Here is a 20,486-nt window from a genome sequence, read left to right on the forward strand (position 1 = left end):
TTTACAGATTTTAATTTTGTCCCAGTATATAAACACGAAATAAAAATAAACAGAAATAAATTGTATTTACAATTACTTTATGAAAATAAAAGCTAGAATCTAATGCAATAAACAGTAATAATGTAAGAAATAAATTTGAAACTAACAATAAGTTAATTTTTAATTAATATTTAATTTAATTAACATTTTTAATTTATTATCTAAACATGGAAAAATATTAAACGCTTTAATTTGAAATTTTTTCTAATTATTTCTAAATAATTTAATGAATATTCAAACAAGAAAAATATTGGAACACCAGTGATTAAATTACTCTCATTGTCAGACCAAGAATAAAAGCCGATCTTTCAACTCGAGTTTTTGATTGTTTTTTTATTAAGCTATTTATTGTCAAATTCTATATATGTTTACATACTAACATTTCTCGCCAATACTAAACTTTATTTATAAATTTTTAATAATATTAATTTTTCCAGCCAGCAAAACAGAAGAAAAAATAATAACAAAAATAAATAATTTTTTTTAACCATCAGCGGTAAATTAAAAATAGTATTAATACATTATAATTAAAGAAAAATAATTAAAAGAAAAATTAAAGGAAAAATAGTATTAATACATTATAATTAAAGGAAAAAGTATAAAACGAGATTTAAGTAAATAATATTTATCCTCTGTTTCAAAATAAGGTTGAATGTTTCAGGAATAAAATATTTTAGAAAAATAAATAAATGTTTTATAGAGACGAGAATTCGAGAAATATGTAGATTTGAAGAAACAGGGTAATGCGTGAGACAAGAGTTTAAAAAAAATAAAGCTAATTTTATTAAGAAAACATAACACTATTTTTATGTCTCTTAAACTGAAGCAATCCATTTTATTTCGAAAATATCGAACATTATAAATAAGTTGAGTGAATCACCTTGTATATTGCACTTTAGCGTTTATACAGGTTGCTTTCTTCCGTAGTTCACACAGTTATACAAATAACTTTCCCTGCATATATACATGTAAGGAAAGTTCCTCCGTTAAAAGCTTCATTTTTTTCCTTTCTTTCTCTCGCTCCAAAAAATTAACTACTATGTTTAAAAGAAGTACACGAAAAGAAAAAACTCGTTTTTCCACGGGTTTATCCTTTAGAACAATTTTTTGTATTCAAAATGGAATTATCTCATATTATTTAAGGTAGGTAATTGTTTTTTTTTTTTTTTAATTTAAGGCAATGTTTACTTTATTGCAATGTTAACATAAAAAATTTCTTAAAAATCTAATATTTAAAAATTATTAAATGTATAATAAATACAAAATACTATTAATATATAACAGTAATTAATGTAAAATACTTTTACATTAAATGACTTAAGGAGACGTGCTCAGTCAGGAATATTGAAAAAATTGATTTTTGGATTTTGACATTTTCTATAAGTATAATATTTGAAGAATATTCTCTGTAAGTTTCAAGTTAATCCGAGTAAAATTGACGAAGTTATAAACATTCAAAGCATGCTCCGCATTCGATCGTTAGAAGCAAGTATAGTGCAGCAACTGCACGCAGGGAAAAATGCTTCGTCGGCAGCATCAAATTGATGTTTTAGAGGCTACAACTTGTTTCAAAAATTTATTATACGGCCCTGAAATGATTCTATGTAAGTTAAAAAATGAATATTTTATTTAAGTGTAAAACTGTTTTGAAACTTTAAACGTGTTTTTCTCAAAACCGCATTTTTAAAATCGGTGATCAAGATAAATCAAAAACTACTGCATCAAATTATTTCAAATTTTACAAACGTATTTTAGATATAAAAAACTAATCCTTGAACAAAAGATTTTTTTTTGATGTATAGTTTATTTTAATTGACGAAAAACGAGCGATTTTTTTCCATCAAAAGTCAGAAGTTTAACTTTAGACGTCTACCATTTTGTCCCAAATCAATATTTTGAAAAACTGTTCAAAAACTAGATAATTTAATATATTAAATAAATCTTTGCAAATTTTTTATTTCAGATGATCTAGATGCGAGCAGCAGTGGTCACCGTAAAACAAGTTTTTTAAAAGGACCTCCGAAAGAATTGTTATATCTTTTTTATTTATTAATATTTTTAATAATGAAATTATGTGAGATTTGTAAAAAACATACTCTCTTCAAATATATAAAAACTTTTATTTTAAGTCATACAATTTTTGAGAAAAAAATTTCCAAAAATCACGTTTTCTTCGGCTTCCTGACTGTTGTGAGCCTGACCCCCCTTAAGTCAATTCACATTACACATATATGATATACATATAATGTGTATTTTAAAGACTACTTGATAAAGCGTTTATACATGTCTACATGTAAAAAAAGACGCGACGTATTTTATTTCGATTTTGATTTCGCAAATAGACGTTCGCGAAAAAACAAACAAAATTTTTTAAAATTATTTTTTGTTATAAAATATTTGTGTGTAAAAAAATTCAAACCAACACTTAAATTTATTAGATGTTAAGTACAAGAAAACTTTAATGAGAACATTATATCATTTATCATTGTCGAATCATCAGACAATAAAATAAAATTCATAAATGCAATATTTTAAAATGTTATTTTGATTATAATTATTATCTCTTTCAAAAGTTGCGATTTCAAAATAAAACTCAATCATCAGAAAAATTTCTAATAAAAAATTCCAATAGAAAAAGACATTTCAGATCATAAAAATGTACATACGCGTGCACACGCACACGCACTCGCAGGACAGATAGAAGAGAGAGAGAGAGAGAGAGAGAGAGAGAGAGAGAGGGAGAGAGAGAGAGAGAGAGAGAGAAATTGATTAATTGATTGATTAATCTTTATTAGCTTTCTCAGTTATTTATAACACAAAATTATATTGTAATTATTTAAATTTTATTTTATAATAAAATTGTTTATATAAAATTATATAAATATCTCTTTTAATATACGCCTAACCGCATCAGTTTTTTCACATTATTTTATTTCAGCTGTTAAAGCTGAATTTATATATTTATTTATATAATAATTATTAATATTATTTATATATTATTATACATTTTAATATGTTCCTTAAAATCTTAAAAATAAATATACACATATTATAATATAGCCTCTGTCTTACATAAACTGCAACGTTTGTAGCATCCCAGGTAGAACATGAAACTCATAATGATATCATTATGACGTCATCATGATTTTATTTATCACTTAAAAGTTATCTAAACAAAAATGATTAAAAAATGAGTTAAAAATGACAAAAAGAATCATAAATTTTTAAGTTCAATAATCGCATATATAATTTTAAAAAGATTATGTTGGTTAAATATAATTAAAATATACATGAATAATTAAATAAACAAGTAATTGCGTATATATATAAAAAATGATATAATATCAAAAATAAGTCACCAAAACATTGCCAAATGATTTTTCTAAAATGACTTTTAGCTGACGTCATAATGATGTCATTATGAGTTTTATGTTCTACCTGGGATATGTTTCACTTTGACGTACCTATCACATTGCAATATAATCATGGTTTGATTTTGCGCTATTTGCAATTTATCCAGTATTTCTCTCATATCTATTAACAATGTTGCGCAATATTCAAAGTGAGGCACAATAATTGATTTGTACACAATGCACCTGGTATATAAAGTCGATATAAAGCTATCTATTTTATTTAGAGAACTTGTTTTTTTTCCTATTTTTTTTTTAACATGTAATCACAGTGATTCTTAAATCGGAGTCTATCAATAATTATACAACAAGTATTTTTATTTGTTCTATTTCAGTTCCATCCAAATTTTTCGACGCAATATTTCCTTTCAATTCTTTTGTTATACTCCTAACTATCATATATTTCGTTTTTCCTCCATGCGTTTTTAATTTATATTCATCCATTTTTCTACTATAATAATATATTTATTTTACTCTCTAACTCCACTACTTTCTCGAGTCACATATATTGATGTACCCTCTGCGAACATTTTTGTACTATAATACACACACACACACACACACACACACACACGCACGCACGCACGCACGCACGCACGCACGCACGCACGCACGCACGCACGCACGCACGCACGCACGCACGCACGCACGCACGCACGCACGCACGCACGCACGCACGCACGCACGCACGCACGCACGCACGCACACACGCACACACACACACACACATTCTTTTGAGCAGATTTTAATTATATCGTATTTATATACATATACAATAAATAACATAAGTCCTAAATAAAGAAAAATAATTAATAAATCTCGGATTATAATTAGAGATAAGATAATTGAATATATAAAATTTGATTTTCATGATAATAAATTAATACAAATAATTATTCTAAAACTTAATATAATAATATAATAATAATAATTTTGATAGGATAAGCAAATATGATAATTATTGATAATATAAATATAATTTAAAAAAAGAGAAAATAATATTATAGATAAATAATTTTTTATTTATATTATATAGAATTTAATCAAAAAATAATTTATTAAAAATATTTATTTTGGAGATTAAAGGTTTTTATAATTAAATTAAAATTATTTTTTTGAAGAAAATATATTTTTAAATAAATTAAATAAATAAATTAATAAGTATATATATATATATATATATATATATATATATATATATATATATTACTTATTAATTAGGGGATATATATATGTTCATATTCATATTCAGTGGCAATTAATTTAGACTTTTTCTTTTTATAGCTACTCTCTTCTCTTCCTGTATTGCCCTTTTAAATGTCAGACATTCTGAATCAAGTGCGTCATGTTCATCATTTATCTGTAGGTTTAATTAATTATTTAATAGCTTTAAGAGAGAGAGAGAAAGAGAGAGTAATTACTTATTGTTATTATATATTAAATATAAGGGAAAGTTATAAGATAAAACTCTTTCGTAAATATTTAAGTCAGTAAATTATTCAATCAACATATATCATATATGTATAGTAACGACCGTACTGTTTGATTTATCCTGTCTACTACGAATAATAAGTATATGTCCAACAATGGAAGCTTTAGCGCAAACTTTTGATTTAATTATAAAAATGTCATTATTTATTTCAAATATCTTATCTCAAACATTTTTTAACATGTGTGTTTTAACAATTATATTAAACAAATTTCAATAGTCTTGCATATCTAATATAATGTTACATGATATTGTTCAAACTAATCCTTAGAGACTAGACCTTTGAGCAATGTATCGTTCAGTTAATGTAAGGTAAATAGTATTTTATATTTATCTTTGTCGACAATTAATGCAATTAATTTTTTTATACATTACATTAAATAACATTATTATATAGTAATATTTAGAAATACTTATAGTAATTTAATATTACTTTTTTATAAACTGAATAATATACTTCTCTTATCACAGTTGCAAAAAAAAATTTAGATTTATGTCTAAATCGAATTTCTTATTTCTCTGACAGTCAATTAAAATGCTGACAGTCACGTGAGTCATATCATTGATAGAAGATTTCTGCTGCCAGCAAGAGAGACTCACATTCGAAACGGAAACAGCTCTTCTCTTCGTGAGATGACAATGTAACTTTAACATCGCCGTAAGTAAGGTAATATTACTCTTTGTAACCGACAAGTGAAAAGATGTGAAATGTTTGGCGCAATTTCAAGTATCATCTTATTAGACTCAACTAAGCGTGCTACAATTGTTGATATAATATATATATATATCATATACACACATACGCATCGTGTACCAAAACTACCGAATATCATTTTAATCATCAAAAATTTTCTGACTTATTTAAAGATGATTTTTTTTTTATATATATGTATTCTTCTTTGGAATAATTTATCACAAAAAAATGAATATATAAATTCAAAATTACAGTATACACGCTATATTATATACACATTATGCACAGAATATAACAATTTTGACAGCTTGCCCGAAATACAATCATCTTTTAATAGGAGGCTAAAGATATCGGACTGTATACATATATCTTCTAAATAAAATGAAATTAACGGCAAGAAAGAAAAACAAGCTATGAACACCTTCGCATGATGAAGAACCTACTCAAGCACGATAAAGCCCGGACACGAACCATCGGCAATTGTCTTTGTATCGACAGTGACAGCGACGCTACCCTCGCGTATCGCACACTTTGCTACCCCGAAGATAGACACGCGGCTGTTTTGCTCGCCACGTTTTCCAAAGCCTGATTTGACACCCTCTCTGTCGTTGTTGTTGGTGGGTGATGGTTCTCTATGCGCGCAGAGGGCGGAAGGAGTCTTTTCGTTAGCGGGCGTGGGGGTGCGCGCGCACTACTTACCCCCCTCTGTGTACCCGGCACGTAATCGAACTGGGAGCGCCGTGGTAGTCGTCGTTAGTTCTGTAAGACGGGGCTAAATTTCATCGCTAAAAATGGTAATACAGTTCGATGAAAAGAGCAAAAAAATATATAATCTAGATAAAATGTGAAGACAGGGATTCTTGAGGGTTGGTTTCTCATCGTAATAAAGGGCTTCGATTGCGAGCACAATCACGCCGCTCATCGCTAGATTATAGCAACATCGATGCGTGAATGCGTGCAGAATAGAATGACTCAAGCAAAGGAGGGTGTCCGTGCGTACGCTCCAGCTCGATCCAAACGTGTCTAGGAAATCTTAAGGAAAACGTTAAATTGTTTTATTAATCTAAGAGTGCCGAACAAAGTGGATATTGTCAATGGGAGTTGACTTGGCTATGGATTTTAAAGTCGGGGAATGAACGAGGAGAGTTACCGTCAAGTGGAGGAGCTGCGAAATCGTGAACGACTAAAAACGGCCGATTTTATTGGGGCTCACAGCCTAACAAGGCAGGGTGCTGTGGTGTCTTTCCTCAAATCATAATGGCGCCCAACTCCATTTTCGTGGAAACCTGGCGGGCCACGAATGACTGATGCAAGAGCGGGTACTTTCGTAATTATCTAAAAATCTCAATATTCCTATTGTTCGCTTGATACCTCGCCAATTCAAATGTGCGGATTAGCTATTATCAGCAATCTTGTTGATGCAAGGCTAAGGAGACAACATGAAAAGAATTCGCAAGAAACATCCACCGAAGATAAAAGACCATTCACGACAGTGATAATGTTAGCGTGAGTGTATTTAGATATGATGTTTCTGCCTGAAAGTATTTGGCGGTCTCTCTCATCGCCGAACGTCCAGTGAATATTGTCTTCTGAGGGAAGAGAATTTAGGCTAGCAATAACGATGGATGTACGTGACACGTGATTTATGATTGTTCTCGATTAATTAGAGTGGAAAGCAATGATAACATTCGCAAATAATTTATGTTTGAGTTAGAATGTACATGATATTCGGGAAAGGATGAAATATTGTCGATAAATTAACATTTAAAGTATATCGTATTGTTTGTTTCCGGATATTTGTGTCCGAAAACTAAAAAGAATTTAAGTCAAAGACAATTAATTTATTCAGCTGCTTTTAAAGCATGTCTTTTGTTTTATCGCAAGTATAACCTTAAAATTAGTCTAACCAAGTGCACAATGCTGTGTAAAATCGTGGTAGAACACAGTAGACTGACAGACAATCTAGTGAGCAAGTGATAACGACAAACGTGGAGAGCACAAGAGGAAGAAGGATCGTGTGGTTCGACCTCAGTGGCTTGTGCAAAACAACCGTTCAACCTGGCGGACCAAGAGGAAGGCGGAGGCTCAGCAGCGATGCAGGGCAAAGAGAGCCCCATTGGGTCCAACACCCAGGAGACTCATCAGTACGTCGGCCCTTATCGGCTGGAAAAGACCTTGGGGAAAGGCCAGACTGGTGGGTGGTAGATCTTTCTCTCTCCCCCCCTCCCTCTCTCTCTCTCTCTCTCTCTCTCTCTCTTTCTTCCTTTTCCTCCTTCTTTCTTTCTTTCTCTCATTCTCTTTATGACACAAAATCTTTATCATGATTGTTATCGCGATTGGCGATAGCAAATCATGAAAACAAATAGTCACAGAAATGTAGATTTAATTAAATCTGTTCAGAACGTTTAAGCAAATTCCGTGCATTCAAGAGGATAAGACATACGTTTCTCATTAAGGGAAATAATATCTGTGGTGGAAACTTTATATCTATATATGAAACAAATGTTCGAAATGACAATATTGCGATTCTTTGCTACTAATACTGGTTGGAGTCTGTATGAATACATTGATCGATATAAAATTTACTATAAAACTTTTTCGCGCGACTTCAAGGACGCTGCTTATGCAATGCGATATAGAACACATGCAGCTCTCTATCTCATGTAGATTATTTCATACAATATTTCTTATTTATATTTCTGAAAAAGATATTTTCCAAATATCTTTTAAATATCTAAAAAAGTTTGCAAATTTTGATATAATAATAATAATAATAATAATAATAATAATAATAGAAACAAAACTAATTGCCTTCCTGTAATTTTTCCAAATTGCTCTATCACGTCACATTTTTGAGAAGAATAAAGTTGGCAGTTAAAATTTGAAGAAATGGCTATTTCAATGTATTTTATCATATACAGTTATAGTGTATGTGTGATAAGACTTTCACTCTTTAAAAAAATTGGTGTTAATTATAGTAAACAATAATTTATTAACTCTAATTAAATATAGAATCTGTTGTGAATTATTCGATCATTAAAGATCTATTAAATCGTTTTCAATTATGTTTATTCGATTAAAGGTTTTTTGAATCGCTGAATGCAATGTCAAAATTAATAGATTCAATTTGTATATTTGTATATAAATTTTTGCATATACATATTTTTTATATATATGTACATATTTTTGAAAAAATATTTTTAAATTTTAACATCCACATATTAATTCTGTTACTTTAAATTTGTCAATTTTGATATCGAATTTTTATTTAACGACCTTATAAAATCCTTAAATATAAAACTACGTGATATATATATTCTAGTCGAATAAATTTCTTTTACGGGCTAAAAATTCGAATATATGTTTGATTGTAATAAAATATTTCCAGCACGACCTATTAGTCATAGTTATAATATATCAAACTGCATTAAGATATCAATTGTAAATTTCTCAAAATTGTGGCATAATAGAGCAATTTGAAAACTAGAATCAAACATTTAATCAAAAAATTATGAGGAATGACTTAGTTTTGTTCTTGTGTATATGTTTTTTTTTTAATTATATAATAAAATTAACACGAATTTTCGGCATGTAAGATTGAATCGTGGTCAATTCGCTATCGGGCATGAAAATACCAACTTTGATAGTGTTTTCAAATGCATTTGTTTGAGACAATGCGATACGGATATTTGATCATTTCATTAACTTCTCGTCTATTGATTTATTGTCATTTCGCCCAAAGGTAACTTAGGCCTTATCTTTCACCGTTATTGCACATGCATAAATTTATCCAAAATAAATATACATTATATATACATAACTTCTAGGTAAGTTATAAAATATGTATAGTCACTTTTTAAAAAATTAATAAAAATATAAGAACAAATCAGGAGAATAGATAATTAAATGCTGACTAAAGAATTTTTCATAATATGAATCATAAAAAATAAGAGAAGACAATGCGTTCTACAAGAAACTGTAGATATATCAAGAATATTTGTGGAGATGTTAACGCCGCACTAATTTGCTCTCACCTCGAAGGTATTCGATGCTATTATACGATCAATACTGATGACATACTAATTATGTTATATAGCGGTTATAGGCAGATAGAGAGCTAGAAATGTTTGAACTTAATTATACATATACAGGAACATGCAGTAATATATTAATATGTATACAAAAAGAATATGTATATATTCATTTATATTGTCACAGAATATTGTAAATCGGCAGGAAGAGATTGTCCTATTTTTTAAAATTTGCCTGAGTCAATTGAAAGGAACTAGATAATAAAAAGGAAAAATTTTTATCGAAATATTTTAAGAACCTCGCATAATACACATAACAAAATCATTGCATCATACATATACATATTTTCAAAGTATTTTAGCTATGTATAAGTCTAAAATTTTGTTTTCAATTATAAGGTTACAACAGAGGAAAAAGACGACAAAGCGGAATTTTATGGTTTAAAATACTACTAAAATTACTAAAATTATTCTAAAAAAATCTGATAAAAACGCCACTTATTCACTTGATAAATAAAAAGCTAAAAGAATTGACACAAGAATATTTGATATTTTAATTTTTAAATATCAAATATCAAATATTTTTCTGAAGAAATACATTTTATGACGCATAAATTAGTACTCTAGTAATAAATGTGACTACAGCTTAAAGCTAAAATTCTCGTTTTATATTACATCCACTGTATGAAAAAATTCCTATAATAATTGTAAATCTTTATGAAGCAATTAATAAGCGTTTTTTTAATTAAGCGCACCGACGAAGGGCGTAGAAGGTAATAATGTCCACGACAATGAACGTATCAAAGAGAGAAGAAAATCGATTTGCAAGTGCATATGAATGCTAGAATAAATTGGCAGCATGTGTGAAATGAGGTATATAGAATATTTCGGTTTCAACCGAATGTTTTTTTATTTTGAATTTGTATTTAATTTTTTGTCGAAATAACTTTTAAAGTTTATTAAGAAATACGAATTATGATTCTTTTTTCGATCAACATGTAATTTCGCAAAAAAAACTTGTTAATGAATTGACGGGTTCGGTTTTTAGCGAATGAGTCTAGTGGTCATTTCCTCCGGCAGACTATATCGATCCCGTATGCACCTTGAAAGGGGTGCATGCTCCGGCACGTGACAATACGTGCGTTAATCATACGAATGAATTCCTCTTCACGCTTTGAATTCTGTGACCCACGCGCAAACGGGTAATGAAATTGCGGCTCGTGCTTGCACGGCACAGTTTGAATTATAACCAGCGTGATTAGGTCTTCGTGAAAAGTTGGAAAGAAATATATAACCGTTTTTTAAACTTCTCATTACGTTTTCGCGAAAACGAAGATACTAAAGATATAGAAAGTCCCAATAGTAAATTTAATAAATGCAAGTTTGGCAAATTGATTACGGGAAGTTAAGAAAATCAAAAGCAGGAATTAAGGGGTCATGCTCAGTCAGAAAGCCGAAGAAAACGTGATATTTGGGAATTTTTTTTCTCAAAAACTTAAAAAAAAAAGAAATAGAAATATTACAAGTCGCCAGTGGTTAGGTTTTTAAAACACAGTGTAATAATCTTAGCATCGACCTGACTGGCAAAGGATATTTATTTAATTCTTATGAAATGTTACATGACGTTTCGACCCTTGGTTTGGGTCTTCTTCAGATGTTAGAGTTCTAAAAAATCGAAAGTTGTCAAATAAAAAAGCAATAATATATTTAAAAAATGTTTTTATATTTGAAAAGAATATGTTTTTACAAATTTCACATAATTTCTTTATTAAAAAATAATAAATAAAAAAGATATAACAATTCTTTCGGAGGTCTTTTTGATAAACTTGTTTTACGGTGACCACTGCTGCTCAGATCTGGATCATCTGAAATAAAAAATTCGCAAAGATTTATTTAATGTATTAAATTATCTATTCCTTGAACAAACAGTTTTTCGAAATATTGAAATTGGGACAAAATGGCGGACGTCTAAAATTGAACTTTCGATTTTTGGTAGAAAAATCGCTCGTTTTTCGTCAATTAAAAAAAAAACTATACATCGAAAAAAAAAATTCTTTGTTCAAGGACTAGTTTTTTATATTTAAAATAAACCTGTAAAATTTGAAATAAATTGATACAGTAGTTTTTGAGCTATCTTAATCACCGATTTTAAAAATGCGGTTTTGAGAAAAACATGTTTAAAGTTTCAAAACAGGTTTAAATAAAATATTCATTCTTTAACTTACGTGAAGTCATTTTAGCTTCGTATAATAAATTTTTGGAAGAAGTTGTAGCCTCTAAAACATCAATTTGATGCTGCCGACGAAGCATTTTTCCCTGCGTGCAGTTGCTGCACTATACTTGCTCCTATAACGATCGAGTGCGGAGCATACTTTGAATACTTGTAACTCCGTCAATTTTATTCGACTTAACTTGAAACTTGCAAGGAATATTCTCCAGAAGTTATATTTATAGAAAATGTCAAAACCTAAAAATCGATTTTTTCAAAATTTCTAACTAAGCATGACTCCTTAAATCAGCATTACGATTTTAATTCTTAAATATTTTGTAAAAAACTAATAATTAATTTTAATTTCCAAAAATGAAATAATATTATATAATATATATATATATATATATATATATATATATATATATATATATTATATAATATTATTATATATTATATACTATATATATATATATATATATATATATATAGTATATAATATATAATATATAATATACAGGGTGTTCCCAATTTAAATGACAAAACTTTGGGAGCATTTTAGAAAAATATCACAAAAATTGAATTTCTCATTATCAATTGTTTTCTTCAGTTGATTTGCACCGAATAAACTTTCTGCTTCAAGGTTCCGTACATATGTAAACACTTAATGTTATCCTTTACATTCTTTTGTTTGTTTACATTATTGCTTTCTCCTACGAGTCCTTAATCAGCCTTTAGTTAGTTGTACTAGAACAATGTCTAGCTGCAATTAATGCAGTCAGTACTAGATGTAATGCTTGCATTGCTTCAAGAGAGCAGCATTTTGAACAATATCTGCATTAAGTAGATAATAACATGAATAAAATGTAAATAAATAAGTAAACAAACGAAAACTTATTTTGTTTCTTTTTTTGCGATTTTCTCCAAAATGGAGCAAAAACGAGCAAATCTCTAAAGGACTTTTTGTCTTAGTTTCTCGGTCCCCTACACGCTCCCAAAGTTTTGTCATTTAAATTGGAGACGCCCTGTATAATATACAGGGTGTCCCATTTTAATTCCTTTAGTCGAATATCTCGAAAACCAAGCCTGGAAGAGAAAAATATTTCAGGCAAGTTGTATGGTTTCGAGGGGGCCATAAGATGGTATTATTGGTCTGACCTTGAAGAGTCATTTGAAGGTCACGTAAAGGTTACCTCAATTTTTTTAAATAGCACCCCCTATTTTTTGTTACGTATTCTTGTAGCTGACTTCGAGAGCTTTCCAAAACACTATGATAAAATGTTTTTTCATTAAACACTTTTCGAGTTATAAGGCTTCAAAGTTGCAATATTTTGACATAAAATACAAGATATCTCGTAAAATATTCATTTCTTGATTATCTTATCCTTTTTCTAATACTTTTATGCACAGAATAATGAGACGAATCAATTGGTGTAAAGAAAACACATAGTTATCTTTAAGAAAAAAATCTGAATTTGCAACTAGCAATTATATTTTTACTTTAACATAATTGTGTGTTTTAATTACGCCAATTGATTTGTCTCGTTATTCTGTTCATAAAAGTATTAGGTTAAGATAATCAAAAAAGGATTATTTTACGATATATCTTGTATTTTATGTCAAAATATAGCAATTTTGAAGCCTTATAACTCGAAAAGTGTTTAATGAAAACACATTTTATCATAGTGTTTTGGAAAGCTCTCAAGATAAGCTACAAGAATATGCAAAAATATATAGGGTGTTCCATTTAAGAAATTCAAAATGACCTTTACGTGATCTTCATGTGACTCTTCAAGGTCAAACTAATGGCTTCATCTTATGTCCCCCTAAAAACCATACAACTTTTGTCTGAAACATTTTTTCGAATTTTCCATATTTTTCGAGATATTTTACTGGAGGAATTAAAATGGGACACTCTGTATAATATATAATGTAATATGTAAATTACATAATAGTAATAATAATATTAAAGTGATATAAAGGGATTTGTATTGTATGAAAATGTTGGATCGCATCTCGTAGAGTTTTTTGTTATTATTGTTCTTTTTGCATTCAAAACAGAGGCCAAATTATTAAATTCAAAATTAGTGAAGAATTCAAAATACTGGAAAAATTTCCCTAATTTTTCTATCAGAAATTAATTAATATATTATCTAAAAAAAACCAATATATAATTTACTAATATACATATTAGCTAAGCATATAATTATATTTAACTTTGGCAAGTATGTAGTCTAAATGCAATGCAGGATGCGTGTACAAAAATCTCCAGAAATTTCTTTCTACGAATGCATATACTATTATTGACGACGTTAAATCGTGGATGAAGGGGGAAATGCATTTTAACTTTCAATGGTGTTGCTAATGCAATAGCCATCAGATTTGACGGGAAACGTTGCGTCGGTTTAATACCTTTACAGGGATTGTCATGTCGTCAATCATCGCGACTTAACATCGGACTTTATTTCATGTGATTCTATTGAGGTTGGCTAAAAGATGATCATCGATCATAAAAAGTGTTTCGAGCTATTTATAACTTTGCGATATAACGTCACAGAAATGTAATATATTTTTAGATACTATGTAAATAAGTGCATGCGATAGATATAGGGAAGCCCCGACGCGCACGTGAAAAAAATTATGTTTCGCTCGAGTAATCAAAAAACGTTGATCACTTCGTGATAATCGAGTGCCCGTAAGATTGCTAACAGTTTTCACATAATCGCTATGTAAAGCTATACAATTCTTTATCTAGGATTAAACTCTTTATATACCACCAATTAGATGCGACTTCATTACGAGATGATGCTTAATTGCTCTTTATTATCGACTTATACAATGAACAGTTTTTCTGCCTTCCTTTTTCTCTTCGCATATCTACTTAAACGATCACCCGTTATACAACCGTCATTGTCTATCATTTAAGTGGATAAAGACACTGTATTGCGCGGCTTATTATAGATTTCAGACTACGATTTAAGCCAATTTTACTTCATAATTCTTAGTCTTTACATTGACTGTGTATTTCGTTAATTATATTTTTTATTGTTATAAAAAACTCGTTATCTGTTCAAATTTAATCTGTTATCTATTTATTAATATTCCGATTTGTGTAACATACTTCTGTGATAATAAATATAGCTGCAAAAAATGTAGTATTTTTTATTTTTGCAGAATTGGTAAAAATATAGTAAATAAAAAATTTCTTATAACTGTAACAAATATTGCGTGTTATACGCAAATTAACTCGCGCTCGACTATAAAAGCAATATTATATTGAGCTATTATATTGAGCATTCATATTTACTGCGAATATAATCGTGTCATGATAATATAATAGTATGTAATTAGGAAGATTGCTAGGATAATATATAAGACAAATAATAACAAATCACTATATATTTAGATTTAATTAATATTTATATTCAATTAATTTTTCTCACTATATTTATATTTAATTAATTAATTTAAATTAATATATTCTAAAACATTTATGACAATAATTAATAAAATTATTATGATTATTTGATAAATGAAAAAATTTTCTCTAATAAAAGTCTAGTAAAAATCCGCTTCAACGCAGCCCGTACCAAGTTCTCTCGTAATTTAATAATAATAAGGAAGGAATTTGAAACCACTCAAGTATACATACATATGTATAAAAACTAAGACTTAAATATTATATTTTTCTTAATAATATATTTTCAACTCATTATTATTACAAAATTGGAGAACACTGTATTATTTTAAAGTAAGAATAGGACAAAAAAATATAATTAGAGTTATCAAATATTTATAAACCAATAATATACGGAATCTTTTCTTTCTTCGCTTTCTTTCCCGATTTTTCCTAATATAATAAGATAGAGAATTCTGTCTTTTTATTTTAGGATTAGTAAAGCTCGGCGTACACTGTGTGTTGGGCAAAAAGGTGGCAATCAAGATTATCAATCGTGAAAAGCTTTCGGAGTCTGTGCTGATGAAAGTGGAGCGCGAAATCGCAATCATGAAACTGATCGACCATCCACATGTGCTCGGCCTCTCGGATGTGTATGAAAACAAGAAATATCTGTAAGTTATTGAATAAAAATACTTTTATAAATGAAAAAGAAACGGTTGCAAATGATGCAAAAATATCATATTTTGAACATTCCTTTAAGATATCTTGTTCTGGAACACGTTTCGGGCGGAGAGCTGTTCGATTATTTGGTTAAGAAGGGTAGACTGACTCCAAAGGAAGCGAGGAGATTTTTTCGACAAATAATTTCCGCATTAGACTTTTGCCATAGTCATAGTATATGGTGAGTCACGTATACCGTTACTTATTACATAATCTTCTTTTTTATGTTTATTATAATATACATAATCATTTTTTTTTTCTTCACAATATCTATGATGTACGAGTTTTATTTTTTTCATCATTTTTACAGTCATAGAGACTTGAAACCCGAAAACTTATTACTGGATGAAAAAAATAATATTAAGATAGCAGATTTTGGAATGGCATCCTTACAACCCGCAGGCTCTATGCTGGAAACCAGTTGTGGCTCACCTCATTACGCTTGTCCCGAAGTCATTAGAGTAAGAGTTTCTATTATAATTTTCTTGATACTAATTAATCAGTATCAAATTATAAGAATGATAAACGAGTAATAGTTAAACGTACTTGAGCTCGATGTATATAAAAACCATTTGCTACTCTTTTTTTCACAGGGTGAAAAATATGATGGCAGGAAAGCAGATGTCTGGTCTTGTGGGGTAATACTTTACGCGCTTTTGGTAGGCGCTTTACCTTTCGACGATGACAATCTAAGAAAACTGTTAGAGAAAGTTAAGCGTGGACTGTTTTTCATACCGCACTTCGTGCCTCCTGAGTGTCAAAATTTACTCAGGGGTATGATAGAAGTTGATCCTGAGAAAAGGCTGACGGTAAGATGCTTTATGCTTTTGTCCAATTGTCAAATAGTTTTTAAAAATATTTACATTACAGCTGTTAAATATATTTACTAAAAAAATGTTAAAATATTTTGTAAGAAAATAATGATTTTTTTTAGTTAGCAGAAATAAACAGACATATCTGGGTAACGGCAGCGGGTAAGGGTGAACTGGAGTTGGAGCTATCAATGATGGATGTAGTGCAAACGCACGTAATTCCGTCCGTGGATGCGATCGATCCCGACGTGCTACAAGCGATCGCGAGTCTTGGTTGCTTCAAAGAGCGCGACAAACTCATTCAGGAATTGCTCAGTCCAAAGTAAGATGATTCCACTCTAGTAGAGAGGCATATTCCATTTCAATCTAACAATAAGTTCTGTTGAAATGTAGTATAAAAAATGACTTTACAAATAAAAAATGTTTCCTTTAGCCACAATACGGAAAAGGTGATATATTTCCTGTTGCTGGAGAGGAAGCGAAGAAGACCGGCGTGCGAGGACGAGCTCGAAGTAATGAGGGGAGGCATGAGGGGATCCGCAGGACAATTAGAGGCTGATCCGCCGAGAAAACGGGTAGATACATGTAGGGTGAATGGAAGTACCGCGCTCAATCTTGGACAAATCAGTCACGGATCACCTTTAACGCCCAGAAGACAGTCCAGGTAAACTTGCATGAATTTAAATAAAAAGAATGATAATGACGATTGTGACAAAAATCACCTTTATCCTTCTTTAGCCCGAAATTTTATAATGAAAAATGAATTCTGTAATTAACTTTTGCATTTTGCGGATAGAACCTATGTGTTTAAACTTATACGTTTAAGTAATAAACAGAAATATGTAGCAGAAAGTGACACAAACCCAAACTTGTAGCAATCATTCGCGACAGAAGCACTGACGTATGTAAGGGATTCACACATTTTTCAATCCAATAAATGATTGCTAGAAAACAATATTTTTGGATTAGAAAAAAATGTGCGAGATACGAGTGATCAAATCTGAGTTTTTCACTTTCCGAGAAACTGCTCCTCATTGTGAGCTATTCAGACTTCATACCTTTTGCCATTTTTAACACAGTAATATACCACTCCAGAGCAACGGTAGTATCTTGTTCAATATATTGTCGACTGTCACAGAGAAATTCGCTATGGATCGCTACAAACTCCAAAGAGTTTTATGACGTTAGGCAACTATTGTTCACTTTAAGGATATTTAGCACCTACAATCGGAGCAAAAAGTAGTTGAAATTGACGAATATATACTTTTCTCATACATCTTAATATATGATTATTATAAAGATTGCATAAAATCTTATTATTTATTCATAGCTAGAGTGTAGAAATGTATTTTCGAACTTCTATTACTTTTTTTCGGAGAATTTTCGTGTTTCTTAAATTATAATGAGAAACTTTTATCATTGACGGTATCTCGGTTTCAACATTACAGCACAAAATTTGAATTATAAAAATAAAAGAATTTACTCGTACAGAGTAATTTAAAATGTCAGAATAAAAAGTATAATAGTGAATAATGACAAAATATAGAAGATTTTTAACTACTTCTTTGATAAATTTAATAATTTGTCATTTCTCCGAGAAGAAAGAAGTGTGGCAACATGGTAATTTTTCATAAGTTGGTCAAATTGCAAATTGACATATGAGGCCTAGTCGCTTCTCGCTTACACGTTTGTATATAGAGGCTTCTTCAGATAAAAAGATAGGTTATTTAAAATGTCAAAAGAAGGCTCAGCTGAATGCTATGTTACTACGTTTTCACAATAAATAATATGTCATCTCGGATAATAGCACGAAATTGAGAAAATTATATTCAATATCTTTTGAACTAGTCAGTACTTGACCAAAATTATGTGATCAAATATTTCCTTTATATTTAAACTATACTTTTGCAAATTTTGAATAAATTCCTATTATTATTTCTATCTATTTTGTTTCTTAAATCAACACGATCACAAATTTTTTTATAAGATAGAAAATCTGTAATCGTATCAATTTAAGGGCTAAAAAGGACAGAAATAATTATATTTATATTTATTTATATAAATAATTATATTTATAATTATATTAATACTTTTACTTATAATTAGATCCACAAAATAATTATATTTATAATAATATCGACGGGTAAATTCATTGCAAATTAAAATCCTTATAATTTTTTATTGCTTCAGTGAATCAACTCCAGGTTTTTTTATAAGTTTCTGAACATGTATCAGAACAATATGTGCAAATTTTATTAAATTTCTATATTTTTAAAAATAGGTACTAAACATCCTTAAATTGGCATCACCATCGCATGACAGTGTCAACTATGTCGCGTATTTCTTATTATATGTATATATTTCCTTTATGTTAGTTTTTTTTGTTAGATCTGCGTAAGTGATTAGCATCATATTTGCAAGCTCGAGCTCCATATAAAATGTAACTATCGAATTACGTTTCGATTTTTTCATTTCGTCTGATTAATACCCATGGAAACATTAATTAAAGCGTCCTCCTTTTTTACTAGTTTAATTCAAATAATTTCTTATTACGTTAATTGCTAATTGTTACAGCACGAGACACCACGCACGTCGATCACCGAGCACAGGTGGGTGCCACACTCATAGCTCTCATTCGCACACGTCAACACCGGGTAGCTCACCATTGCACGCGCCTGCGGGCCTACTGAGTCCCCACAGAGCAGTACCTATATCACACGTGGGACAAACAGTTACCAGCAGTCCACATAGATTGTCCATCGGCAGCAGTACTACTACTACCGCCGGAAATGGCAGTCCCACGAGTCAGAGCGTACCGACGCCAGCGTCAGCGTCGGCGCTCACTAGTGTTGGCATTGAACTTAACGAGATGCAACCTGGTGAGTTTAATAGTATTACAAATTATGTCTTCTTATGTTTATCCTCATTTTGCAAAAATATTTTCTCTCTTTTATTCTAACATTGTCAATAATATTAATAAGCTTTGTCAATATTATCTATATTGTTAATATTTCTATATCCTTATATTCTTAATTTGCATAATTTTTTTATGATATCGACTAGTTCCGTGTCCTTATATTCTTTACTGTTAATTATTAATTTTTATGCATAGTAAATCGAATGAGTGGGCCCCTTCTCATGATAAAAACTTTAATCCAACTGATATTCGAAGAGTGAATTATTACTTAAAATAAAAATTATTAAAATTATTACTTAAAGATTTATCCTTCGAATATGGGTTGCGTTAAGTTATAATTTTTACGAGATGGGGGTGCAAGAGGAGGAGCAGACCTCCACACATTTGATTTACTATACATAAATAAATAAATTTGCCAGGAGTACGCTCTATTAAATGTACACGGTGTGAAAAAAGTTACATTCTATTTACAATTGATAAATTTTTTTATTAATGATTTTTTAAAAAAGACTTGTTTCCTCTCTAAAACTTTTTATCCCTCTGATGAGTTGGATTAAGTTAAAATTTCTACGGAATGGCAGTGCTACAGAAGGAAAGAAGAGCCTTTCCACCCACGCGTTCAATTCTGCTTAGTTCTGTTTATTAAACTTTTTTTGTTAATATCTTTTTAATAAAGATTTGTTCCTTCTTAAAACTTTTATACATTTTCTTTTCTATAATAATTTTGTTGATTGTTATAAAAAAAAACTTGAGTTTAGTGGAGTA

At 29.7% G+C, this 20,486-nt stretch overlaps 1 protein-coding gene and 1 long non-coding RNA gene across 3 annotated transcripts in view; one reads left to right on the top strand and one right to left on the bottom strand.

Annotated features, from left to right (window-relative positions):
• The first annotated feature begins 6,356 nt into the window (after nucleotides 1–6,356).
• Sff (BRSK family serine/threonine-protein kinase sugar-free frosting) overlaps nucleotides 6,357–20,486 on the top strand; it is a 32,294-nt gene continuing 18,164 nt past the window's right edge. The window contains exons 1-8 of one of the 2 annotated variants that reach the window (XM_072902161.1): nucleotides 6,357–7,826; nucleotides 15,763–15,943; nucleotides 16,033–16,173; nucleotides 16,303–16,453; nucleotides 16,586–16,801; nucleotides 16,927–17,126; nucleotides 17,238–17,468; nucleotides 19,379–19,683. In XM_072902161.1, coding sequence (XP_072758262.1) covers nucleotides 7,727–7,826; nucleotides 15,763–15,943; nucleotides 16,033–16,173; nucleotides 16,303–16,453; nucleotides 16,586–16,801; nucleotides 16,927–17,126; nucleotides 17,238–17,468; nucleotides 19,379–19,683 — 1,525 coding nt within the window. In that variant the 5' untranslated portion in view covers nucleotides 6,357–7,726. The remainder of the gene's footprint in view (nucleotides 7,827–15,762; nucleotides 15,944–16,032; nucleotides 16,174–16,302; nucleotides 16,454–16,585; nucleotides 16,802–16,926; nucleotides 17,127–17,237; nucleotides 17,469–19,378; nucleotides 19,684–20,486) is intronic. The other variant, XM_072902160.1, reaches the window with a different exon arrangement.
• On the bottom strand, nucleotides 11,472–19,445 carry LOC140671100 (uncharacterized). The gene is made up of 3 exons (XR_012047673.1): nucleotides 19,358–19,445; nucleotides 11,889–12,009; nucleotides 11,472–11,528 (listed from the first exon to the last, which is right to left on the bottom strand). It is a non-coding gene; the product is annotated as an uncharacterized lncRNA (long non-coding RNA).

This window comes from Anoplolepis gracilipes, chromosome 11 (assembly GCF_047496725.1).
Source record: "Anoplolepis gracilipes chromosome 11, ASM4749672v1, whole genome shotgun sequence".
Taxonomy (NCBI): domain Eukaryota; kingdom Metazoa; phylum Arthropoda; class Insecta; order Hymenoptera; family Formicidae; genus Anoplolepis; species Anoplolepis gracilipes.